Source organism: Brienomyrus brachyistius, chromosome 3, assembly GCF_023856365.1.
Source record: "Brienomyrus brachyistius isolate T26 chromosome 3, BBRACH_0.4, whole genome shotgun sequence".
NCBI lineage: Eukaryota > Metazoa > Chordata > Actinopteri > Osteoglossiformes > Mormyridae > Brienomyrus > Brienomyrus brachyistius.
In genome coordinates, this window is record NC_064535.1 from 35,100,371 (window position 1) to 35,125,283 (window position 24,913).

Genomic DNA, 24,913 nt, shown 5'->3' on the forward strand with positions numbered 1-24,913 from the left:
GTTATGTGCTAAAAATATCCCTCTAGTCAGTTTTTCTCTCACACATTCTTCTCTCCGTCTCTGATGGACACCCATCACCTGCCAAGATGGTCTGAAATGTGAGAGCTCTGCGCTCAACCATCTGCCACTTCACAGCTGCCCTTTCAGTTGACCGATTGTGCTTCATGTGAAGTTCCTCACACGTTCAGACACGTCTCAAAATCGCATTTGCATTTGTCAAGAAATGCCATGGCTCATTCTGGGTTTTAACATGCAGTTCCACAAACTTTGGCTCTATAGTCAACATACTGCTGCCAAACTCATTAATACAACAGGCACCACTGCACTGATAGGACACATGCGATTACAAAGTCATAGCTGTAGCATAAAAAATGTTCACCTATCCTCTGAAACCACTTACCCTATTCAGGGTCACAGGAGGTCTGGAACCAATAGGTGCAAGGCAGGGAACAACCCAGGATGGGGCACCAACCCATCACAGAGCACACTCACACACCATTCATGCATACATGCACACCTATGGGCAATTTGGTAATTGGGAGGGTGTATGGTTATCAGGTCACGTCCCGTGCCTCGTACCTAGATGACCCACCTTCGGTTTGCCTTATGGGGTAACGGTATCAGGTCACGTCCTACGCCTTATACCCAGCTGACCCACTGTAGCCACAGCGTGAACTTTGCTGGTTGGACCAAAAGGGTTCAAAAGGTGAAACAAAGTATCCTGTTCACTTTTCAGTTCCTGTGGTGGCTCCGTCGGACATCGGAGGGGGTGGCAATATCAGCAGAGAGCTGGTGATCACCTGGACGGTATGTGTGGCTTATGTCACATCACGTAACTTTCCAGGACAGCTCTCTTTTCTATCCGATTTATTCAGAGGAATGACGCAGAAGCACAGCATCCTCCCCATAATGTGATGCTACATTCACCTCATGTTGATTAATTTATCAGATGCTTTTATGCAAAGCAACAAACAGCTGAGAAAGCAGGTCAGACAGTCCCTGGAGCAATTGGGGGTCAAGGGCCTTCTCAGGGACCCAACAGTGACATCACAAGGTCGACCCTGGGATTTGAACCAGCAACCTTCCTATCAGATGCACAGCATCCTAACCTGGGTGAAACTTTTACTGCTCATCTGTAGTGGAATATTGGGTAAGATGAAGAGCCTTCAGCAGAAAAAAATGCGTGCAGTGGTGGTATACATCTGGTAGGAGTTTGTTAGCATCTTGAGCTTCTCTTCAGCTCTGACAAGCATTCTAGGCACTTGCCAAAAATGATCTGTACTCTTTTTTTCTGAAAAACTGCCAGCTTCGACAGTGAGTCCATAGGGGTACTGTTGAGGTGCTGTGCTATGGGATGCATGTTGGCCTTTGATCAGGGTGTTGTTTTGGTCTAGGGCCAAACCGGGAGATTAATGCTGGGCTTCTTGCTCAGAGGCTCGGAAAGGATGAGCTCTCGATGTCTCTGTAATGAAGTGCTGCTTCACCCCTGTGCTTCCAGCCTGTCAAGCTCTCGATGTCTCTGTAGTGAAGTGCTGCTTCACCCCTGTGCTTCCAGCCTGTCAGGCTCTCGATGTCTCTGTAGTGAAGTGCTGCTTCATCCCTGTGCTTCCAGCCTGTCAGGCTTTTGATGCCTATGTAATGAAGTGCTGCTTCACCCCTGTGCTTCCAGCCTGTCAGGCTCTCGATGTCTCTGTAGTGAAGTGCTGCTTCATCCCTGTGCTTCCAGCCTGTCAGGCTTTCAATGCCTATGTAATGAAGTGCTGCTTCACCCCTGTGCTTCCAGCCTGTCAGGCTTTCGATGCCTCTGTAGTGAAGTGCCACTTCACCCCTGTGCTTCCAGCCTGTCAGGCTTTCGATGCCTATGTAATGATGTACTGCTTCATCCCCGTGCTTCCGGCCTGTCGGGATTTCAATGCCTCTGTAGTGAAATGTTGCTTCACCCCTGTGCTTCCAACCTGTCAGGCTTTCGATGCCTCTGTAGTGAAGTGCTGCTTCACCCCTGTGCTTCCAGCCTGTCAGGCTTTTGATGCCTATGTAATGAAGTGCTGCTTCACCCCTGTGCTTCCAGCCTGTCAGGCTTTCGATGCCTCTGTAGTGAAGTGCCGCTTCACCCCTGTGCTTCCAGCCTGTCAGGCTTTTGATGCCTATGTAATGAAGTGCTGCTTCACCCCTGTGCTTCCAGCCTGTCAGGCTTTCGATGCCTCTGTAGTGAAGTGCCGCTTCACCCCTGTGCTTCCAGCCTGTCAGGCTTTCGATGCCTATGTTATGAAGTACTGCTTCATCCCCGTGCTTCCAGCCTGTCGGGATTTCAATGCCTCTGTAGTGAAATGCTGCTTCAACCCTGTGCTTCCAACCTGTCAGGCTTTCGATGCCTCTGTAGTGAAGTGCTGCTTCACCCCTGTGCTTCCAGCCTGTCAGGCTTTTGATGCCTATGTAATGAAGTGCTGCTTCACCCCTGTGCTTCGAGCCTGTCAGGCTTTCGATGTCTATGTACTGAAGTGCTGCTTCATCCCCGTGCTTCCAGCCTGTCAAGCGTGAGTACTACTATGGGCCGAACTTTGGCTACATCATCGCCTTCAAGCCGCACTATGACTCCGAGTGGAGGAAGGTGACTCTGGCTGACCCTGAGGCCAGACAGTACATCCACAAAGACCCCGGCCTGCCTGCCAACACAGAGTTCCAGGTCAAGGTCAAAGCTTTCAACAACAAGGGCGAAGGCCCTTACAGCCTGACAGCCATCATTTACTCACCACAAGATGGTAAGGGTCAAAGGGCAGTGAGGGTCATGGGTCAGACATAGGAGCCAGTATTATATCTTTTATCGTTAAACGTATGGCTGCCCACAAAGACGCTGCACACAGTTGCTCATGAACTTTACTCAAGTGCAATAACTGTGTATAGCAGTGTTTAATGAGAGCTCAGAAACAGAAAACAGAAGCAGGGCCAGCAGTGAGTAATTATGAGCCTCTCTCTGTTAATCAGCCCTAAACGAGGCATAATTAGCGTGTGGCAGGGTGTCTGTATGGAGTCAGTGACACACACAAAATGGAGGCTGTTCATCTGTACTGGGATGGAAGAGGGCTGGACTGGGAATGACCTGAGATTACTGAGAGGCTCACATGTGTAACTGGCAGACCCTGCTGTCCCTAAAGAACCATGACCTCATGCTGTGACTGGACCCTACACCCAGAATAACAGCGTACCCATTACAGCAGAGTGGGCAAAACCAAGCCTCTGAGCTTCTGTTTTGTACCAGTATCTTATCGTGTGTTTATTTGAATCAAATCTGTTTTCTGTTTATCAGCGGAGGTATAAGAGACTGCTGTGATTTCATATAGTTCTGAGATATTGGCATGGAGGTGAAGCATGATTTCTCAGAGACCCTACAGGCTATGAAATTATAATGAAAATCCCAAGATAAGAGAAACCTGAGAAATATGATTCAGTGATCAGTGATATCCTACTGAGGACCTTTCCCTATACATGGTCTGCAGACAGGACGCCCCCTGGTGGTATGTTAAGGTGTTTGCTTCATATTCTCTCTGCATCCACAGTCCCTCTGGAGCGTCCTGCAAATGTGGTCGCCAGGACATTATCAGCAACAGAGGCCATTGTAGTGTGGCTGTCGGGGACCCAGCCAGGCATCGAGGGTTACCAGGTGTTTACTTTCGATGATGATGATAATGATGATGATGATGATTGTTATTATTATTATTATTTTTTAAATTATTATTATTATTATTACTGTTACTATTATTATTATCTGTAGTATTGATTAAGTAATGTTACCGCTGAGGTTTGCTTTGTCTGACTTGACTGATTCTGGCTTTTATTATTTTATACGCCAAAATAAACATGAAATATCAATAAACCGACATGTCTAAATGTGGAAGTTTCATTGTGCTGGAGTGCTGATGCTTGCGTCCGATTGGCTGTTGCCATTGGGGGTTCCGCCTCTTCTGTGCCACTTCCAGGTGAAGTACTGGAAGAAACACGACGACAGTGAGACGGCCAACCAGAAGGTGCAGGTGCCCGCCACTGAGAACCAGACCCGCCTGGAAAACCTGCTGCCGAACTCGTACTACGTCATTGAAGTGCAGGCGTACAACACAGCCGGATTTGGCCCCCCCAGTAACCGCTACGAGATTCACACCAAGAAAGCACGTGAGTCCGCCGAGGCTGTCTGTCAAAGAGAGGCTGTACTGCAGTATAATCTCAGTGCCATCTGCACAGAAACGCCATCCATGTCTCTGAGTGTGACTCAATGTGAGAAACAGGCAGGTCTTCCCTACAGCCCCCCCACTTCAGCTACCCCCTCTCCTTTCTTCTTCCTGATCACAGCTCCTAGTCGCCCCCCCAGAATAATCAAGAAAAGCTTCAGCCGGAGCGTGGTCAACATCGCGTGGGAGCACGTGGAGCCCCTGGCCAATGAGTCCACCATAAATGGCTACAAGGTGCGTCGACCTCATCATGGTCGCCGCTACTCGTGTCCCATCTGCCGACCTTCCTTCCCACCTCACTTCCTGTTTAGTTACACATTGACTTTAGTAAAGGTTCAGTTCGCCTCTTGAATCCCTCTTTGGGTATTCTAGGTTGCTGTCTAATTGGTGGGACAACCTTGCTTTATTTCATTTAGTGTTGTCCAATTTGTACAATCATGCCCAGTGACAAAAGAAGTTAAGAACCCAGAAGAAATGGTCCGATTTGGGTGTAATTTGGTACACGTTCATACCAGTGATAGGCATGATTCAGTTGGCAAGGAGATGGCATCTCTCTAGTCACCAGACACAGAAGACGCCTCGTAGACAAATTAGACAGCATTACCAGGACTAGACAGTGTTTGACAGGGGTTGCTTTGTGGGTTTGCATGAGGCCGGGTGTCGTATCGTGCAATTGCTTGGCATGTGGGGCGTGCAGATGTCACCGTCATCCAGTATCGGAACCAATGGGCACATGAGGGCACCCGCACATGTCGTGAAGGTTCTGGTCACCCAAGACAGACCATAACAAGGGAGGATTGTCCTATTGTGCGGCAAGCATTACAGAACCACATGACATCTGCGCATGCCATCCGGACACAGGCATTGGACTCTCTACAACACCCCGTGTTATCCTGCACCGTGTCTCCAAGACTGGCATCAGCCGGACTACGGGTTCACCGTCCTATGCCTAGGATGCTGTTAACACCAGCGCAGAGACGGCTGCGTTTGGAGTGATGCCATAACCGGGAGGCATGGACTGATGGAGAGTGGCGTCATACCATGTTCAGCCATGAATCTCGGTTCTGCATTACCATGGATGACCGTTGTGTGTGCGTATGGTGGGAGAGGACCAATCCTGCCAATGTTGTGGAGATACACATCGGCATTACTCCTGGCATCATGGTGTGGGGAACCATAGGGTATGACATCATGGTTGTGGGGAGCCGAAGGGTATGACATCATGGTGTGGGGAGCCATAGGGTATGACATCATGGTGTGGGGAGCCGATGGGTATGACATTATGGTGTGGGGAGCCATAGGGTATGACGTCATGGTGTGGAAAGCCTTAGGGTATGACTTAATGGTGTGGAAAGCCTTACACATCAACATATGGTATGACATCATGGTTGTGGGGAGCCGAAGGGTATGACATCATGGTGTGGGGAGCCATAGGGTATGACATCATGGTGTGGGGAGCCGAAGGGTATGACATTATGGTGTGGGGAGCCTTAGGGTATGACATCATGGTGTGGGGAGCCGATGGGTATGACATCAGGTCATGTCTGGTAGTGATTCAGGGACCCTGACAGCATAGCGCCACGTCAGTGACATCCTCTCATCCTGGTCTCTAAAGCTTTGACTGGGGCTGTCTTTTAGCCTGCTTTGCCCAGTGCCGCCCAGGATAAGCTCCAGACTGAGAGCATTTAGAAGACGGATGTTTTTGCACAGCCCCCCCGGCTGAGCCTGCCTTTATCCCGTCTCTGAATGCTGCTGTCTCTGTAGGTCGTGTACAGACAGGAGGGCGACGCCGATGAGGTGCTCTACACCACCACCAATGAGCACTCCATCAACCTGCCGCTTCCCAAGAAGGGCTACTACGTGGTGAAGGTGCGAGCCATCAGTGAAGGTGGGGATGGAGCCGTCACAGAAGTGCACATTTCAGGTAACTATGGAAACCGTGTTCAGTGGTCTGCTTGAGTGACTCTATCATTTAAGAATCCCAAAAGCCTTGTAAACACATTCGGGCAAGTGATTGGTTTTACAGAATTTATCTGCAGTAAGAAATGAAACAAAGACATTGTTATTTACTGACATGAAGAGATCAGAGAGACAGGAACTGACAGTACATGTGTCTGTCTGGCTGGAGACACACACCGATGACTGTCCTTTGACTCAGAGTTACCATTCAGTGTCGACCCCAGTGATATATGCAGAGGCCATCACAGATGGACCAGGTTCAGGTTCAGGTGTGTGTTCAGCATGATGTGCTGATAGCCTGCACCATTACATCCTGGGTCTTGGGAAGCACACAGGATTTGTCACGTTCGGCACCGCATCCCGGGTTCGATTACCAGTCAGGGAATGACATGTGCACGGGGACTGGGACTTGAACCTGGACTGTGCTGTATCTCTTAACGTGGTCTCTTCCTCTCAAACCCCCCCCACAGGTGGCGCGATGCTTTCCGCACAGCCCCTCGGTCTGGCCGCCCTGCTCGCTGTCGCCCTCTGCTGCCTGGGATTGTGAATGTAGCGCCATCCACTGGCCTGAACTCTGGTGGAGAGGACTCCGCCAGCACGGACTTGGACTCCTGCCCCCAGTACCTGGTTTCAACATATGGCCAAATGCAATATAGGAAAAACAGAAACATAAAAGACATGCAGGAGGAACTGGGACGGACGGAGAAATGCAGAAAACCCTTATTTAGAAATTATAAAGTTATCTTTGTTCAAGGAGCACAGGAAATGTTTTAACTCAGTATGCCTTACCTATAAACTCCTACTGGTCTTTCATTGTTGCATGAATTGCTCTAAAGGGTATTTCACCATGACTACTCAGTAGACTACAGCCAAGGAGGCGGGCGTACAGCAGGCTGGGGAGCCCTCCTCGACAGGGACCTTGCTAGAGATCTTGGGCCCCATGGAAGCATATCATATTGGGCCCCCCAGCCCAGACAAATCTAGTTATTTTCCTTTTTTTTTGGCCCCTGTCAGTCAGTCATCCTAATTTCCCCCCAGCCCTCCTCAGGCCTGAAGTAAATAATTCATGCCACAGATGAATTGATGAATGATTTAACATGGCACATTCAACCATCACGTGGAGTGCAGTGCAGTTAGGGTCTGTTTTTGTGGTTTGCATATTTGGTATGTGGCTTTTTCACCCATCATCACAGGATAAACTTTACTGGGATACAGTCAGAAGCAGAGAGGTTTTAATAATCCTTGTGTTGTGTTTGCGAGCGATTCCGGATGTTTCTGTAGGCAGTCAGTGTAGGTGCTTTGATAGCTGATCCCATCGGTTAACAATGAAACGGTAACATGCTCCTTGACTTTTGAATGTGTCTCTTTTCAAACCAAATCACGATTTAACAAATCGCCCAAATTTTCAATAAAAAGCAGCATTACCATCCATAGCGACATGTAACATTTGACAGAAAAAAAAGTTTAATTGTTGCAGCGGAAAGTGTTTTATATTTGTAGATAGCAAGCGTTTAAAATATCGAGATCATGCCGCTGTTTAGTGTCTGTGTTTTTGGCAGAATAAGCACCTCGGTTGGGGACACTGCGCAGGGTGAGGGCGCGTTTGCGGGATCGGACACAGCGGGACGGACACTCCCCCGTGCGGCCATCCATGCGTCTGCATGCCAGCCTCCTGTCTGCCGAGCGTGACCGTCTGCGGCGTCCGTCACCAACACACCTCCACCAGCTTTGCTTGTCTGTTTGTTTTCTAAAATATTCTAAACCTAAGTCATGGTTTTTATTGTCGTGAAAAAATTATTCAAGAGAAACAGAATAAAGAAACCTGTAATTACCCGAGAAATCAGGCTGGTTTGGGGTAGTATAGTGTTCTCGATTATTATTATTATTATTATTATTATTATTATTATTATTATAGCTGCACTGGTGGTTACTAAGGATTTTTAGTGAGGGACTCCCGTGACTAGAATACATACTATATCCTCTTGTTTACAATAATTTATGTTTCACTTTAATAAGACATCGCCTGAGTTGCTTATCCAGTGGGATAAAGACAGGGGGCGCTCTGCTCTTTCGCTGTGACATATTCCCTAAGTCCATGAAGGGTGCATGAAGGTATCCAAACCTAAAGGACCTGCCACATTCAGATGGATCAGCACGGGAACCCCCCCCCAGTCAGATCTGCAGCTCACTCTGTTTCATCTGAATAATTAACTGACACAAGTCTTACATCAATGACACTTAAGTCACTGTGACTGGCTGAAAGCAGATTCTTAAGTGTTCAGGTTTTATAATGAATTAATTCTTATGGCTAAAACACTGGTGATATGCTGACATGGTGTAAATCGTCTTGATTTTAGTCTGTGTTTAGCGCGGCTTCCATGGGTGACCAAGCAGGCGGCCAAACCTGCCTTTAGAGCCTGGACAACCGAATGATGGTCTGACGCCCAGACAGACCTGGATCTTCTCCAGGCTAAATCATCCATGCAGCCGGCCGGTCGCTGTGCCCTCACCACAAAACCATCACGTTAGGCCACTGCCTGTGAACTTCATTGTAATGCATAATCCTATTGAAAGTTAAATAAATTTCTCTCTAACACAAAATGTCATTATGATTCAGCAGTAGAATATTAGACTTTTTTATTTTCAAAAATTATTTTTGTGTTTTTACGAAAGGTTTTAAATGCATAAGCACTGAGATTTTCTCTGATATTTACAGTTTATTAGAGGTTTGTTATGGAAAAGTAATTCAGGTCACTTATGTAAAGAGCCTAAGTCCTAATTATATCAAATTTGCTTATTAAAGTAAATGAAGTGAGGGTTTGGCCACGCACTGGTTTGTTTCCTATTCCCTTCAGAGGGGCCACCCTGAAGGGATCGGGCTGGGAAATGGCTCTCTGCCCCCTTTTCTTGGGTCCCTGAAGTTATGTGGTTTAACGCATCATTTTCTTTGCAGTATTTGAATTTGCCGGCGTAAATGGATGCGCTGTTCGCTGAGTCTGAAGGGCCCTTTTGCATCAGAGAATTACTGACTGTAACTTAGCATAATAAGTATCCTAATAAAGCTAAACATTATACATTTTAATCTGATCTGTAAGATTAAAATAACTTCTCGTCCCATGGGTGCCCACAGCCCACGTTTGCTACACTCGGCGACTTACAGCAGTGCGGCTGTGTGGTGCCATCGACATGGGCCGGGCCGGGCCGAGCCGGACCTCTGTCCCGCTGAAGCCAACACCCCAGCTTGAGTTTTTCTTACCCATTAAAGAAAACTTTCCTAAACTATGATCCCAGAGGAGCTGCTGATTCACACAGGTCCAAAGTATTTGCACAATAAAACAAGCACATATTGTCAGTTTCTGCACAGGGTACAGATGTGCGTATCTAGGCACACAGCTGGCCAAGAAGCTTCCATTACCATGCTGTAAGTCAGGGCTGTCCAACCCGGCCTCTGCAGATTTATCACTCAGCAGAGCTTAGGTCCAGCCCTAATTTAACACACCTGACAGATAATATTGGTAATATTGGCAATTACACCCACAGGAACTTTTATTACATCCCATTCTAAATCCATAGGCATCAATATGGGGTTGGTCCCCACTTTGCAGCTATAACAGCTGCCACTCTTCCTGGAAGACTTTTCACAAGATTTTGAACTCTGTCTCTGGGAATTTTTGCCCATTCATCCAGAAAAGCATTTGTGAGATCGGTCACTGATGTTGGACATGAAGGCCCGGCTTGTAATCTTTGGTCTAGCTGGACTTTGATGAGGTTTAGGTGTGGGCTCTGTGTGGGCCAGTCAAGTTCTTCCACACCAAACTTACCCAACCATGTTTTTATGGACTTTCCTTTGTGCGCTGGGGCACAGTCATGCTGTAACAGAAAGGTACCTTCCCCAACTGTTCCCACAAAGCTGGGGGCATGGAAATGTCCAATATGTCTTGGTATGTTGAGGCATTAAGAGTTCCCTTCCCTGGAGCTAAGGGGCCGAGTCCAACCCCTGAAAAACAACCCCATACCATTATCCCTCCTCCACCAAACTTTACAGTTGGCACAGTGCAGTCAGGCAGGTAACGTTCTCCTGACATCTGCCAAACCCAGACTTGTCCATCAGACTGCCAGACAGAGAAGCGTGATTTGTCATTCCACAGAACACGTTTCCACTGCACCAGAGTCCAGTGGCAGCTAGTGTGCTTGCTGCTGTGCTTGGTGATGTGAGGCTCGCATGCAGCTGCTCGCCATGGAAGCCCATTCCATGAAGCTCCCGGTGCACAGTGATCTCATGATCTCATAAAAATGCTGGGCTTAATGCCAGATGAAGTTTAGAACTCTCCAGTTATTCAGTTAAGAGAGCACTGGTGAGTTTTGCACACTGTGCGCCTCAGCACTCAACGACAAATTACATGATCTGCCACTTCGTGTCTGAGTTTCTGTTGTTCCTAAACACTTTCACTTTGCAATAATACCATTTACAGTTGGCTGTGGAATATCTAGCAGGTAGGAAATTTCACAAACTAACCTATTGCAACTGTCACTGCTTCACTATGTTAGACACTGTGCTTCACCCTTTGCTGTTTAGTCAGTCTGTTTGCGGGTTTATTCCTGTGCACTGAAGTCTGCAAGCCATCGCCGATGTGGCGTACAGGGAGCTTCAGGATCTTCAGACACTGTGTTTTCACAAAGAAGTTTTGAAACGTCACAAAGTGACGTTTGTCTTGATTACATTTTTAAGCATCACTTATGTCTCACTGGACTTTTGATTTCAGGATAAATGTACAAATAAATCTCACTATGAGGGCAAAGTAGCGTCATCTGGGTGTGGGCTCAGCTGGATCGGCTGGACCAGGATATTTACCCACATTTACTTTAATAGCTCGTGTTTACAGCCATTTTCCCTTTTACCCTGTGCAAATTTGTTTGTTTTATTAACAGCCTCATAACAGTATGTCTCTGGGTTAGAGGGACATTCGCACCTTTGCAAACTCCTGCCGTCCAGTTCCAGAGCATGGGAGCCGTGACAGTGGGGTGACATCATCCGTCATTCGTACTGTGGCTTCCAAAGGAGGCTGCGGGGTTCTGGAAAACCTGGAGGACGCCTGTTATTAAATGTCATAAGAACCGCGGAGGCCTGGGGTCCCACGTGGGGCCTTTGATGACTTTAATATGCTCTGCTGGGCTTCCAGAAATATAGTCCTGTCTGCATGCCGCTCCATCACCCCCCCCCCCCGATGAAGCACTAAATCACCCCCCCCCGGCTCACACCCCATCCCATTTCTTACCTTTTTGGGTTGGGGCCTGGAAGGCTGGGTGTTCTGAAAGCTTGGCATGGGTCCACATTCACACAGTCCTAACATGGTCCTAACACAGTCCTAACATGGTCCTAACACGGTCTCAGTCTTCTTCTGGCTGATCCTTCTCTTTGTGGGTGTTAGTAAACTATGTAATTTAAGGATCGCCGAGTGCTGAGCTGCATAATGTGAAGTCACCAACGCTCTGTTACATGAATAACTGCAGAGTTCCAAAGTTAATCTCAGCATAAAAACTGTATGCCTGGAGCTCCGTGGAATGAGCTTCCATGGTGAGCAGCTGCATGCGAACTTCACATCACCAAGCGCAGTGCCATGCATCGGATGGAGTGACGTAAAGCATGCCACCACTGGACTCTGGTGCAGTGGAAACGTGTTCAATGGAGTGACGAATCGTGCTTCTCTGTCTGGCAGTCTGATGGACGAGTCTGGATCTGGAGAATGTTACCTGCCTGGGATAATGGTGTGGGGTTGACTGGCCCACACAGCCCAGAGCTAAACCTCATCAAAGTCCTTTTGGATTCACTAGAAAGGTTATTGCAAACCAGGCCTTCATGTCCAGCACCAGTGCCTGGTATCACAAAACCTCTTATACTGATACCTATGGATTTAGAATGGAGGGTCAGAAAATGACCTGTGGGTGTGATGGCCAAGTGTCCCAGTACTTTTATCCATACGGTGTATTTGGCAAATGGCTCTAACATCAGAAGGCTGGCAGCCATTAAAAGTGCCTTTAACTCGAAAGAGCTGCACTTTAAGTTACTATGTTTTAACAAAATAAAACAAATATTGCAAATTATGGTACTTTTAACAATGTTTTAAAGCTAAATGAACCTCACACCAATTATTCCTGGCACTTCCCCCCATCAGCTTCCCTGTGAAACGCTGCTGATTGGTCTAATTTTAGCTGTGAATTCTGGGATTCTGTGTAACGTTACAGCCGAAGCTCTCGTGTTGTTTACAACCAGGATGGAAGGAATACTATTGGTTTCTATTAAATGTTTTTAAGAACCTTAATTTAATGCCACACAAGTATATCGATACAAAGGGTTTTGTGTCATTCTATATCTTATTTTGAAAATGTATTGATATACCATAATAATTTGATGAAGCGTCCTGCCCTAGGCGACGGTAAGAGTTGTTGATGGGGGTGCTGAAGTGCTGGATAGGCCTCCGATCTGTAGCCTGGGAGAGATCGGCAGATTGGCGTCTCTGTTTGAGGATTAATGCATTTATTTAAAAATTAAATTGAAATAAGATAAAAGACTGACTTCTTAGTGGGTGGTGTCGGGAAGGGGAGGGGAGGGTACAATGACTCATTTGTTGTTGTAGTGTTTCCATCATACTGCAATTTAAAGAAATCATTTAATTGTTTTCAAACTGCAGTATTTAAATTTTGCCACAAGAGTGAAAAAAAAGATTATTTTACTAAAAAATGTAGATGTAGCATATGAAACAGCCAGTACACCGTGGGGAAATTATTTTCTCTTTTCTTTTGACTGCAGGAAAGTGCTTATTCATTTTACATACGACCATCTGCTGGCTTTATGGGAATATTTAGATTATCATTTTCCCTCATAACTGCAGTTTTAATATTAAATTGATGATTTTCCACGGTTTTGTGGCCGTTTTATATGCTAATTATTCATTAAAAATAGTTTTTGGCAAGTGAAACAATATCAAAATGATGAAAAGTATATTTTATAAGCTCCTTTGCTGTATTACGTGAAAAAAAAACAGTTTTTTAGTACAATAATCAGTTTTTTCACTCTTTATACTGCCATCTTGTGGCAAATTTTTAGCCTTTAAGAAAGCAATTATAATACTTCTTCCCGAAATTGCAGTACCTACGTTTGGCCACGAGATGGCAGCAAGAAAATTATTTTCCCACGGTCTACTAGTAGCTTTGTGTAGTAATTGTTTGTATTAAAAATACATTGGATCAAGTCAAACTATTTTAATTAAGAATTTATGTCTAAAACGGGCAAAAGACCATAAGCTGCTGGTAAACCGTGGGAAAATAATTTTTCTATTTTCTTGCTGCCTTCTCGTGGCCAAAAGTAGGTACTGCAATTTCGGGAAGAAATAATTTAATTGTTATTCAAAATTTGCCACAAGACGGCAGTATAAAGAGCGAAAAAACATAATTTTACTAAACAAAAACAGTTTTTTTTACACAATAAAGCAATTTTAATATTGTTTCACTTTCCAAAAAAGATTTTATCAAAAATTACCATATAAAGCGGCCACAGGACCTTGGGAAAATCACCCATTTAATGTTAAAATTGCAATTATGGGGAAAACTTATAATCTAGGGGCGGCATGGTGGCCTCTGGGACCCAGGTTTGAGTCTCCGCCTGGCTCACATGTGTGTGGAGTTTGCATGTTCTCCCCAAGTCGTCGTGGGGTTTCCTCCGGGTACTCCGGTTTCCCCCCACAGTCCAAAAACATGCTGAGGCTAATTGAAGTTGCTAAATTGCCCGTAGGTGTGCATGCGTGAGTGAATGGTGTGTGGGTGTGCCCTGCGATGGGCTGGCCCCCCATCCTGGGTTGTTCCCTGCCTCATGCCCATTGCTTCCGGGATAGGCTCCGGACCCCCCGCGACCCAGTGGGATAAGCGGTTTGGAAAATGGATGGATGAATGGATGATCTAAATATTCTCATAAGGCCAGCAGAAGGCAGTATGTAAAATTTACAACTATTTTCCTTGTACTGGTTTGTAATTCTGCTGAGGCCCAATGGGATTAATAATTTGCCCCATCTTGCTCTCCATAAAGGCAAGAACAAGCTTGGGGGTCACAGTGAAGAGACTGATACCTTGAGGCTCCCAGGGGTTTCAGGTCTTGTTCAAAAGCCTGTGGACATGTGGCTATCCTGCCAATTCTGAGCACGAACCGTCGACCTTCTGATCACAGCCACAGAGTCTTAGTCTGCTGAGCTACACACTCATTATATGTATTTCAGTCTTCTGACCCTTATTCTTAAGTTGTTGTAGTGTTTCCATCATATGTAAGAGGGCCTGCCCATCAGAGTAATGTACATCCTGTGACATGTATTGACTATCAAGACAAACTGAAACACGGTGTATTAGGCTGTCAATGAGTACTGGACTAGGGCGAAAATCTGTCTGATAATCTCCCTATTAACTGGAAGAGTACAAACTGGAGACGGATCCCCTAATACAGAGGGATTAGCGTCTGTGCCACATCCAGAACCATTCGGTGTAAACGTCTGGTGGTTCTACTGGATACTGACAAGTACCCAGCCCTTTTGTTCCCTCTGATAATCATCAATCCTCCCCTGAATGTCTTCACCACTCTATTCCTGAATAGGTTCACATTTAAATATGCAAGCAAGATCAAGGTATTGGCATAACCTTTAGGCTAGCTGTTCAGAGAGTTGCAGTGAAAACCATCATACACAGCGGCCCTTTCTGGATAAGATTACCTCCCTCTGATCTAACGGGTCAAAATCAAAGCAAGGTGCATTGCGATGTCTGACACCCAGCACACTACAGCATATAAAATACAGGTATCCATTGACTTCCGCATTTGGAACCAGGGCCACTTGTTGCAAGTCAATTTGGACGTATCTCCAGTTATACGACAGAGGCACGTATACACAGTACTGAAATAATAATGTACATATTAAACCACAGCACTTAATAAACATATACTGCACTTACATTTCATGAAAAAAATAAAGCACAGATTGCACTAAGAAATCAAAAGATGCATGTGCTAGCAAACAGTGGGAGCTGAGGAAGAAGCAGTGGTGAAATACTTTATTGTACACTACAGTAAGTTTCTTTTTATATAATGAAATAGCATACATATTAAGCACCTGTACTGTGCTATCTGCTTATAGTAGCTGTCCATTGTATATACATCACTGTATGCATACTGTATTAAGAGTTAGATAAGGACAGTGGGTCATTATATGGCTTGCAGTCCTGCTCATTTTCCTGCACGCGTTACACTAAGTGATACACCCACTAATGTCCTCTTTCATCCACTTTTGGGCATCTCTTGATCAGTGTATATTATTTACTATGGACCTTGGACATACATGCGATTGGACACACACACACACACACACACACACACACACACACACACTTACACTAATTACCTAATAAACCATCCTGTGCAAGCAGGTAAACATTTACCATCTATGTAAGTATTGTGAATTGCGTAGAGAGTGTCCAATCTATATTAAAGGTGACTCAAAATAAGTCAGACTTCGGTAAAGACTGTAAATTGGCAGCTGTAACATAAGCCGTAAATAATTACCAAATGAATCATCCCCTTTCGGAAACATTTATTGATATTCTTTCATAACACACAGACATGAGTTTTTTTTTCCAACTGTCAGCATCCGATCCAAATGGGATTCCCATTTCCTTTCTGTGGGATCCCACAGAACACGGGCTGACCATCAGTCAACATGCCTTCAACCGTGCAGGACAGGACCCAGTCCAGGCCAAACTTCACGGTGCTGGTGTTGATAAAAAAAATGTAAGGAACATGCAGCTGCAGCTCACACACAAACACAGTCCACGGTGTCCAGAAAAAGGTCAGGCCTTTTTCTTCTTTTTCAGCTGACTCTGCCCAGACCGCGCCCCCTTCTGGGCGCCTCGCACTATGCCTTTGAACTGGCCCTGCAGCTTGGCCCGTTTCCTGTCAAGAAGACCTCTGTCAATATGAGAACACAAGCAAGTGAAGCCTGGATGGCAAGTGAAGTCGGCTGGAAGAATTATAGGGATGAGCAAATGAAGCTTTATGAACCATTTGCTGTATTTTCTGACCTCACTAGATGGCGCTCTTGGTTTGCTTTGGGGCATGCGTTGACCCGTTTATGAACACAGAGCACCATCTAGTGGGGTCAAAAAAATACAGCAAATGGTTCATGAAGCTTCATTTACCCATAACTAGAGAATTGCATTTTTAACATCACTAAGTTGCACCTAAACCAAAGACTATGGATAAATTGCCTGCATAAACCTAGAAGCACAATATTCTCCATGTCCTCCCACAACAGTCAGAAACAATTTCAACACCTTTGATTCATAGCCTAACTGAAAGCTGCCAATCAACAGTTCAAAGTTTATTTATTTAACTTATTGAAACCAGAAAATCCTTAAACGTTGAGCCCAACGTGGACAGGCGTCCATCATACCTGCGGTTCAGCTGGGCCTTTTTCAGAGGGATGTACGCATAAGGGTCACACTTGCCCTTTTGCGTGATGTCGCCTTTAACTTTCTGAAACACGCCAAACACAAACTGTAAGATAAACGCAAGGGATGCTGCTGTCCAGTGATAACACTGAAATTACCATCCAGGACCAGCAAATGGGGTTAGAGGACAGCAAACACCTTCAGTCTCACCTTGGCTTTGTACTCCCTGCCAAAGTCGTCCTCCCCAGATAAAGGTCGGTGGATCCCTGAGCCACCAGCTAAAAATGAGACCATAAAACAAATGAGAGTCGAGCACAATGGACACAAAAGAAACACTGACCAGGAACTGACAGAGGAAGAGAGCGGCCAGAATGAGTTTACCTTTATACTTCAGCTGTGGTTCCATTTCCTCATCAACATCACCACTGCGAAACATCCTTTTCTGGGTCTTTTTCTGAAAAGAGTGAAGGACACAAATCTGAATACTGTCAGGGGCCATTAGCACCATTCTGGACTCTGCACCACACCTCTGCATCCATGCAAGATATATACTAACAGGAAGTACAACTCATTTATCCAGCATTACATATTTTTTGGCTTGAAAGTGGATTTTGGTGCCTCAGTGCTTTGCCGACATACAGCCTTGACCCCAGTTTCCTCCAGAATATCCCCCATTTCTTCATCATCACCTGCGGACGTGCAGATCACAGTCTGATCGACTCACAAACATGCCTGTTGTGTCTTTGCCATTGTTTACAGATTTACTTATAGAATCATGCAGTTACCATTCTTTTTATCACCATCATCCTCCTCTTCCTGGATGATCAGGCGTCCGTCTGATGTCGTTTTGAAGCCATGTTTGATCTGGGGAACTTTCTGCAAATCTGGGTTTGTAGCTAAAGCAAAAATGTAAAAGGCACAATCAGGCAACAGGTTTCAGATCACAATAAAAACAACAGTGTAAATGCCAACAACATCTATCAAATGGTCTTAAATGTAAGCTCTGGTTATTTGGTCTCCCCCTGATCTGTAGGTAAAAGCTAGACTAGATGGAGCTCTGTGTTCATAAAAGGGCTCAAAGCGCACGCCAAAGCAAACAAAGAGCTCCATCTAGTGGGATCAAAAAATACAGCAAATGGTTCATGAAGCTTCATCTGCCCATCACTTCTTTTTCTGTCCTTTCTTGGGCTTCTCATCCTCAGAATCCTCAGAGTCCGACTCTGCGAGAATGTCTTCAATGCTGAAGACGACATTAAGGCAGCGTCCAGGTCAGACGACGGCCACACCAATCAGTGGGACAGCCCCGCCTCTATCACTTAGAGGTTCCGCCCCATTTTGAACCAACCTCTCCCCCTTAGCCTGGGGTGTGTCCTCCTCACTGTCTGACCTCTCCTCCTCAGCCTTCAGCAGCAGTCGCCTCCTCTTATCCTGAGCCTCCGCCTTGCGTATGTTGACCAGCACCTTGTGGTGCTCCACAGGCAACATGTGCTTCACCAGCTCGTACCTGAGCGTAAAGGCACTCACAGTATCAGAGACCCCGCGGCATGCAGTGATGCTAATCACAGCATGGAACTTTCTAGAGCAGTAAGACTAAAGAGCGGCAGTCGTGTAGGATGCCAACAGGGTCATGGCTACCTGTCTGCTATTCAGAACAGTCTTTTTCCACAGCATCAGATGATGCGTGCTGTAATTTTACCCAAACTTGCGGATGAATTTGGTGAAAATGTTCTTTCGTCCGGAAATGACACCTGGTGTCGTCTTTGATGTTCCCAAAACCTCCATGTTGTCTGTGGAGCAGAGAACAGCCGTTACACAGGATCTGGGCAGACAAGGACTAACAGAGTGGACACGGGCAGTCAGACAAACAGGACACAGGCAGACAGACAGACAGGACACAGGCAGGCAGTCAGACAGACAGGACACAGGCAGGCAGACAGACAGGACACAGGCAGGCAGACAGACAGACAGGACACAGGCAGGCAGACAGGCCGACAAACGTGTCCCCCCTCCCTGACTACACAGGCCACGCTGCTGCCCCCACACATCTCCTCCAAGACACGGTAGGCCTTCTTCTGCATCCCTGCCTCCTTACTCTGTGTGTGAAGAGGTAGACACATACATAGACAAATGCCCCCACTACAAAGAACACTACAAAAAGCAGTCAGAATGTCCTACCTCCAAATAGGGCCTGATGAGCTCACATGTGCTGCTCATTGTAGACTCGTCAACATAAGGCGCCATGACCACTACCAGGTCCATCACAGACAGCCTGCAGAAAGCACAGGTTTCCTTCACAGACAGTAACAGCTTGGATTGTGCTAAAGTTCCACACTCCAACCTCCTGTCCATCACCTCAGAAACTCCCATTACCTGGTATATTCGGTGCTATCAGGGCTGACGACCAGGGCTGACACAAGACTATGTTAGAAGGTCACCCAGAGCACAGGCGGCACCAAACAAGTAACTGAGCGTATGCTGACCTTCAACATCTGCGTTGCCATAGAGATGACCTGAGAATGATGTGACAGGAGACAGGACATGGCCGTGGAGAAGAGGCGGGGCAAGTGGCCTAAACGTAGCTGGTTTTGCGAACTTCACAACAGAGAGAGAGACAGTTAACATTAAGATACAGAAATATAGACAGACCATTTTACGCTGGAACTTAAGGGTCACGGTGGACAGTCTGCTCACCTGCACAGGTGAACGTGGGCCTTTTCCATAACAGCCAGCCAGGCCAGGAGAGGCTGGAGGTCATTCTCACTGGGAAGGTAATCATACAGGGCCTGGCAAAAACACAGAGAATGCTAACTAGGTACTAGAATGCTTAACTGGTTAACCACAAAACCAGCACAGAAAAAAACCATTAAAAGTATAAGAGTGTACCCCGAAAGCACCAGTCTGATGATGCAGCGCTCACCGTGATGATCTGCCCGTTGAGCTCCGCGGTCATCGTTGAGGGGAGGGGTTTCCCGCTGAAGAGGCTGTGGAAGGTCTGCATCGCTGCCGCTGTCACCAGCTTGAACAGAGAGAGGTTACAGGAAAGAGTAAATGACATGTGGGTGAAGGAGTAGGGGCGCAGTAGGGGCACGGATATCCGGGCAGATTTACAGGGACCCTTGAATGTGTAAAATTATAAGCGGTGCAGGGGGCCAGAATTTCTAGCGGCACCCTTAGTGTGGACACAAAAGGCACTTTCACACTGAAGTTCCTGAACCTGGTCCCGGTTTACCAGTCCCTGGGCCGTCTCGACCGGGAACTTTGTAGCTCCTGGCCACTTTCATGTGTTGCTTTCACATCACATAACAGGAACTGGGACCATTATGCTAAATAAGCATGAGAAATGCAAACTTGTAGGTTAAACTTCAAGCTTGTAGGTTAAACTTCAAGCTTGTAGGTTAAACTTCTCATGTAATTTTATATGAAACTACACTACCGCACCTGAAAAAATTAGAGGATAAATAACTTGTTTTGTTAGTTATTTGCCAATTATTGGGGGGATCGATTACTCTCAAAATTATTATCAAGGGACACAGCTTGTTATTTATATTTAAATTATGTAACCCGCGATATATTTATGATTCTTACTTAACCTGTCCAGCAGATTGATCTTTTGTTTTCCAAAGAATAAAAAAAATATGCAACTTTATCCTGCTAATAAGCGCCGGCAAGATTCACCACCAGTACCAGCAATATCAGACAAAAGTAAATTAGTAATCGGACCAATTTTCATATACAGAAATATGAAGATGCAAGCAAAAGAATTGTATTACTTGATGCATTAAATGTAAATGAGGAACAGAAATAATTCCCTCTGCTCAATTTTTCTATGCTACTACTCTTTTACTGCACTTCCAAGTTAGCACCGGTGCTTGTGATCAACCAAACAGCAAGCTATCACTGTAAGCACCTCCTAGTAGTTTGCGTTTTAATGAAAAGTACCTAGTCTGGAGCAGGTACTAAAAAAGGGGTTCCGGAACTGCCTCCGAGTAACTACAGTTGGGCCGAGTTCCTGTGTTCCACATAAAAAGTTCCTGGTTCCATAAAAAGGTTTTGGTTCCAGGAAAAAGTTCCTTTGGTGTGAAAGGCCTAGTCCTTCTGAGTGCCAATGATAGATGGAAGGAGAATACAGAATAAAAATAATGAAATAAAATAATAAAAACAAGTCCAAAAAATGTGGCAGATGGCCAGGAGATGGTCGTGTAGGACCACTCACCACATGACTGAGCGTCATCACACGAAGTAGCGTCTCACAGCACTGACCGGAAACCCAGTCACAATGTCCTTCAGCAGGCCCAGCACGTGCAGTGTGGTGGTGTCCCCTTTACTGCCTGATAAGACGACAAGACTCAGAAAAAGGCTGCAGCCCAAACATAAAGCACGAACAGACTCTGAGCCCAACTCCCAGCACATTGCCCACCTCCTGCCTCCTCTATCTCTTTAACGCAGAACTTGGCCGTGTTCACGGCCGCAGGGTGATGCGAGGGGGCGGAGTCTTTGAACAGGAAGTCACTCCCCTTCAGGATGGCGCACACACTGTGCTGCGCAGCCTTACGCACCTGCACAAGGGAGAGGAGGCTCATTCTAGACAGACGTATCACTCTTGATGCTGTGCTTAGAATCAGCACGGTTCACTGACACTATGTTAAAAGTACCAGACTGGAGCATTATGGGAAATATGGGGACACTGGCCTTAGGTTTGGAGTGCACAGTGAAGCTCAGTAAACCATGGTAGATCTGCATGGTGGAAGGATAAGCCCAGACGGAGAGGTCCTGTTTCCGCAGCAAGGTGGCCATACAGGATAGGATCTAAATACGGACACACACAAGCTGATGCATCAGTACACCCGGGTCACAGCAAGCCGACCTTTCACAGGAATCGCCACACTAACCCCACCCAGGGACACGTACCCAGCGCAGGGCTGAGAACGAATCTGCATTAGCCTGGGAAGATATCACGTTCATGAAGACCTTGGCTGTATCGGAAAACCTCTTCATCAGCACTGGACTCGGCACTCTGGGGAAGGTGTCAGGTGGACAGACATGAGAAATTGGCAGGAGCTCCTACTGATTCTCAAATCCCTCTGGCAACACCACTGTCGCACCATGAGCTCACTCCAGTGGCAGGAATCTCACAAAGCTCGTGAGGACGCTCACCTTTTCAGGACCATGTTCAGCAGGTACGACACTGCAGCCAGAGACTCACTGGTATCCACAGCCTCCAGGGTGGTCATCTGCAGCACAGAGGCGAAAGGCTGAATTAAACTTCTCTGTCGAATCTACGCTGTGACCTATACAAGTGGCTTATGCCATCAGAGCATACTTAAGCGTCAGTGTGTCTGTGTTGCTCAGCAATTACACAACCAGAACGCTAGGTGATAAATATTTTTGAAAGATGCATTTATTGTCTTCCCTTCTGGCTATATACTTCACTGTTGAATCATGTAACTGAAACCGGAAAAAAAAAACAAACATTTATAGAGTTCTGGTTACATTTGTGATGCTCCGAACTTCCTGTGGATAAATACGTAAAAATTATGAGCCGCTACAAAGTTGGAACAGTCAGACAGGCCACTCAGGAAGGTCCCAGAGGTGCGCTCTGACAAAGCTGGTTCTTCTATGGAACAGGTGTCTCCCAAGTCAGGCTCCGCCTTCTCCAAAGTTCCCGTCTGAAGCTCATTGTGGAGCTTAAGCACATCCACAGTCAAATTGCTCTTTTCTGCAAAAACATCAAACCAGTTACAGAGTTAAATGTCCAAACACAGCACAAGCTAAATGAACCTCGAACCAATTATTCCTGGCCTTTCCCTCCATCAGCTTCCCTGTGAAACGCTGCTGATTGGTCTAATTTTAGCTGTGAATTCTGGGATTCTGTGTAACGTTACAGCCGAAGCTCTCATGTTGTTTACAACCAGGATGGAAGGAATACTATTGGTTTCTATTAAATGTCTTTAAGAACCTTAATTTAATGGCACACAAGTATATCGATACAAAGGGTTTTGTGTCATTCTATATCTTGTTTTGAAAATGTATTGATATACCATAATAATTTGATGAAGCGTCCTGCCCTAGGCGACGGTAAGAGTTGTTGATGGGGGTGCTGAAGCGCTGGATAGGCCTCCGATCTGTAGCCTGGAAGAGATCGGCAGATTGGCGTCCCTGTTTGAGGATTAATGTCTTTATTTAAAAATTAAATTGAAATAAGATAAAAGACTGACTTCTTAGTGGATGGTGTCGGGAAGGGGAGGGGAGGGTACAATGACTCATTTGGGAGGCATGGCTCATAAATGCCCCCCCCACCCGTAAGGCCGACCCTGCCTGGGGCGAATGGACTGAGGTGGGCGAGCCCGTCACGCTCTGTCAGCCACATGATTGGTTTAAGCCCAAATCCTTGATTGTTTATTGGCTTCCCTATTGAGCGTAACCCCGCCCACCAGGAGTCTGCAGCCACAGTTTACCCACTGGGTGAATTCATTTCATCTTTAGTCGCTTATGCTAATGGCAGGTTTTAGTGTAGCTGGGCAGGGCCCTGGAACAGGCTGGAGGGGCTTCATTAAGGCCCAGCTGCTCTGCCCCCCCCAGTTCCTCAGCTGGTATCTATGGCTCCTCACAAGGTGTGGGTCTGGGGGGGTATCCACAATCCCCTACTCCATGCCCTACAGCGATATTACCCAACATGCTCCACACTCCTCTGTGAATGTGCACATCACAGACATACTGTGGTAGGTGCCAAGTTAATAATGTAATTTAATAGTATATAATGTTATAAATGATATAATTTAATATCATTTTAGATGAAAGCTTCTTTCTTGAAGCCCTCATTTAAATTCAAAGTCAGACTCCAGGCCAAAAATGTCTCTCTTTTGCAATTTTGTATCACTTTCTGACCCATTTTTACACATCTCATGTAGACAGTAGAAAGCCTGATATCTAGAACCTTAGTGGGTCTGCTGCCCCCACAGCACAGACCCCAGGATTGCTGGCAGGCTGATTTCTGCTCTCTCTGTGGCTTGGTGGCTGAAATACTTACATCCTGCCTGAGGTAAAGGGCTAATTTGGAGTTTCTGGTTCACAGATGTAGCCGTTTCATTCCTAGATGATGAAGCAGAGCAGCCGGCCCGCAGACATCATGGCTGCAAGTAGCCTCAAAAACCTACTGTCTTCTGGACCATACCGGAGGACACGGAACCTCAGTCTGGATCATTCTGGAGGACAGGAAACCTCTTTCAGGTTCTTCCTGGTCTGACTGAAGCTACCGTCTCCCATTCTGAACTACACACTGAAAGCTGACCCTTTCGGCCCAGACCTCCCTGCTGTGTCACATCAGAGTTCTGTTGCTGTGGCAGAGCCCCGGCTGGGACTGAACCAGTATATATAGCCTATCAGGCCACCTGCTGTTAAAGTATCGGAAGAAGAAGAAAAAGTAGAAAATGACACAGTGACATGCTGTGTGGCCCTGTCCCCTGTCACCCTGTTCCCCTGTCCCTTGTCGCCCTGTTCCCCTGTCCCTTGTCGCCCTGTCCCCCTATTCCCCTGTCCCTTGTCGCCCTGTTCCCCTCTCCCCTGTCCCCCTGTTCCCCTGTCCCTTGTCGCCCTGTCCCCCTATTCCCCTGTTCCCCTGTTCCTTGTCGCCCTGTCCCCCTGTTCCCCTTTTGCTCTGTTGCCCTGTCCCCTGTCGCCCTGTTCCCCTGTCCCTTGTTGCCCTGTCCCCTGTCCCCCTGTCGCCCTGTTCCCCTGTCCCTTGTCGCCCTGTCCCCCTATTCCCCTGTTCCCCTGTTCCTTGTCGCCCTGTCCCCCTGTTCCCCTTTTGCTCTGTCGCCCTGTCCCCTGTCGCCCTGTTCCCCTGTCCCTTGTTGCCCTGTCCCCTGTCCCTTGTCGCCCTGTTCCCCTGTCCCTTGTCGCCCTGTCGCCCTGTTCCCCTGTTCCTTGTCGCCCTGTCCCTTGATCCCCTGTCCCTTGTCGCCCTGTCCCCTGTTCCCCTGTCCCTTGTCGCCCTGTCGCCCTGTCCCCTGTTCCCCTGTCCCTTGTCGCCCTGTCCCCTGTTCCCCTGTCACTTGTCACACTGTTCCCCTGTCGCCCTGTTCCCCTGTCCCTTGTCGCCCTGTTCCCCTGTCGCCCTGTCCTCCTGTCGCCCTGTCTCCTGTTCACCTGTCCCTTGTCGACCTGTTCCCTTGTACCTTGTCACCCTGTCCCCTGTTCCCCTGTCCCTTGTCGCCCTGTCCCCTGTTCCCCTGTCGCCCTGTTCCCCTGTCGCCCTG

The 24,913-nt window shown here is 46.8% G+C and overlaps 1 protein-coding gene and 1 pseudogene across 1 annotated transcript in view; one reads left to right on the forward strand and one right to left on the reverse strand.

The window, feature by feature from the left end:
* LOC125739130 (contactin-1a-like) overlaps positions 1 to 8,994 on the forward strand; it is a 51,825-nt gene extending 42,831 nt beyond the window's left edge. Inside the window, exons 18-24 of the mRNA XM_049008932.1 lie at positions 737 to 807; positions 2,525 to 2,759; positions 3,555 to 3,658; positions 3,975 to 4,164; positions 4,342 to 4,454; positions 5,985 to 6,144; positions 6,650 to 8,994. Coding sequence (XP_048864889.1) covers positions 737 to 807; positions 2,525 to 2,759; positions 3,555 to 3,658; positions 3,975 to 4,164; positions 4,342 to 4,454; positions 5,985 to 6,144; positions 6,650 to 6,726 — 950 coding nt within the window. The 3' untranslated portion in view covers positions 6,727 to 8,994. The remainder of the gene's footprint in view (positions 1 to 736; positions 808 to 2,524; positions 2,760 to 3,554; positions 3,659 to 3,974; positions 4,165 to 4,341; positions 4,455 to 5,984; positions 6,145 to 6,649) is intronic.
* A 7,064-nt stretch (positions 8,995 to 16,058) lies between these two features.
* LOC125738692 (RRP12-like protein) lies at positions 16,059 to 23,025 on the reverse strand (annotated as a pseudogene).
* Positions 23,026 to 24,913: the final 1,888 nt, after the last annotated feature.